The sequence below is a fragment of the Humulus lupulus genome, chromosome 6, assembly GCF_963169125.1.
Source record: "Humulus lupulus chromosome 6, drHumLupu1.1, whole genome shotgun sequence".
NCBI lineage: Eukaryota > Viridiplantae > Streptophyta > Magnoliopsida > Rosales > Cannabaceae > Humulus > Humulus lupulus.
Window position 1 is genome coordinate 38,965,001 of NC_084798.1, and position 2,117 is coordinate 38,967,117.

General features: G+C 29.6%; 1 protein-coding gene across 1 annotated transcript in view; it reads right to left on the minus strand.

Moving 5' to 3' along the window:
• Nucleotides 1-1,886, minus strand: part of LOC133783970 (WAT1-related protein At1g68170-like) — a 7,424-nt gene extending 5,538 nt beyond the window's left edge. The window contains exons 1-3 of the mRNA XM_062223537.1: nt 1,870-1,886; nt 600-785; nt 1-21 (exon numbers count right to left, since the gene is read on the minus strand). The exon at nt 1-21 is cut by the window's left edge and continues 42 nt beyond it. Of these exons, the coding sequence (XP_062079521.1) occupies nt 1-21; nt 600-785; nt 1,870-1,886 (224 nt within the window). The remainder of the gene's footprint in view (nt 22-599; nt 786-1,869) is intronic.
• Nucleotides 1,887-2,117: the final 231 nt, after the last annotated feature.

Consider the following 2,117-nt stretch of genomic DNA (forward strand, 5'->3'; position numbering starts at 1 on the left):
GTAAGCTTTGGCCTAATTTTCCTGTAAAATTATTTGGTCATTTTATAGATAATATATATATATATATTTATATTTATATAACTCATCAATTAAACGTGCATTATTTATAATATTTTTTCTGCATATAATTAGCTTCTGGAAAGCACTTTTTGAAACAAAACCACTAATTATGTCTATCTTTAAAATATCTCCTTAGCACTCAATATATCATTGAACGAAGTTATAACTCAAATTCACATCTAGATGATCATTTCCATGTATACCAAAATTGCTCAAACACCAATATATAAACTAATTAAGCACCGAAGAAGGCACTCGAAACAATTATTTCTTTCACTTTAAGACATTGCCTTTCACTTTTCAACCAAAGAAAAAAAAAATGAATATTTATATTAATAAAAAATAAAAATATAACCAGGCTAAGAAGACAAGACATGCAACTTTTCTTACGTAAGTAAACTACACGTACTTGCTCTTGTATGATTATCTCTATACATCTACACTGATACCATGATTGATGCTATGCTATATATACATAACACAAGCATGAAATTTAAACAGAAGAAATAAAAATTATAATATATTAAAAAAAAGGGTACCTTTCAATGAAGAAAGCAAGGGGAAAAATGAAACCAGTGGCGAAAACGAAGCGATAAGCTACAATGATTTTCAAGTTCATGCCATCGTTGGCAGCCAATTTGTAGAGCACATTGACTCCAGCATAGGCAATCTGAACAACAACCATCAACAGAGCTGGCTTCAGCTCATGCAAACCCTCTCCTATACTATGCCTTACTCCACCCATATCTCACTCTTTCTCTCTATCTTTCTGAGAACAACAGATGAGCGATTGGTAGAGAAAGAGAGTGGCTAAGTAGCCTATTTATTGTGTAACGAAGGTTACTTTGTTGGTGGGAAACCCAATTTACCCTATTTAATTTACGATACAAGTACAACAAGATATATTTAATGACATGCATCGCAAAAATGTTGCTGTAATAACATTTTAGTGCAGCACTTGGTCAAAAGTTTCATTAATTGATCACATGGTAAAAAGTAACACTAATTTATTATGACAAAAGTTGTTTACGCACAGTGTCGCACAATTGTCAAATTTGTATTTCAACGAGATTTTCTTCCCAAAAAAATTACTTTAATAAAATTTTTTTAATAACATTTCTAAAATGTTTTTTTAAAATATTTACGTTATTTCAAAAAAAAAAAAAACATTTCACATATATGATGTATATAAAATTACTTTTACTCGTGTACTCCTCCACATTTTATAGTGGACTCTGGAAATCCATAACAGAATATAGACACTAGCGTGTGCAGGCAAGAGCTTCGGCAACATTTATAAAATTCAAATTTTCATTTTAATCCAAAGAAATGATAAAATCTATTAAGAAATTGTTTTAAAAAATATTTCTAGGTCCAAAAATATTGAAAACGATGTTGAAATGAAGTTTTACTGACATATTTTTCATCTAGTTTTTGTGGGGTTCTGATTGAGTCGAATTGTCACTAGCTACCCAAGTCCTAGGTTATGGCAAATATGTAATATCTATAATTTGGGTGGTCAAATGTCAAACTTTGACCCTTGTTAGAAAATTATCTTTATAAATGATCATTTAGTTTATATCATATAGTACCATAAATTATAAGACCAAAAATAATGGAATAACTCCTATAATTATCTAGAAAAATATTAGTTATAAAAGTTTGATCATTTATCATTACAGTTATGTAATCACCAAACAGTTAAATTTAATAAATCATAAAGCACAAAAATAATACTTAGCACCAAATCATTCATCATTCCTAACTATTACATAGCTAATTAAGAGATTTGCTCCATCAATAAATCACTTTATCCCCATTAGCATCACTGGCTTTCTAGAAGTGGAGAGAAATAGGGGGCGAGCTTATAAAGTCTAGTAAGAAAACAGCTAATATCAAAGGACCAATAGTTTAATAAAATCCATTCATAGTTAGCTTTCAAAACAAAACATATCATCATCATGTATAAACAAAAAATAGAGAGAAACCACAAATAATCAAAAGAATCAAACTACACGTGCACATCATACCATCCATTAGATCCATAGCTCCTCATA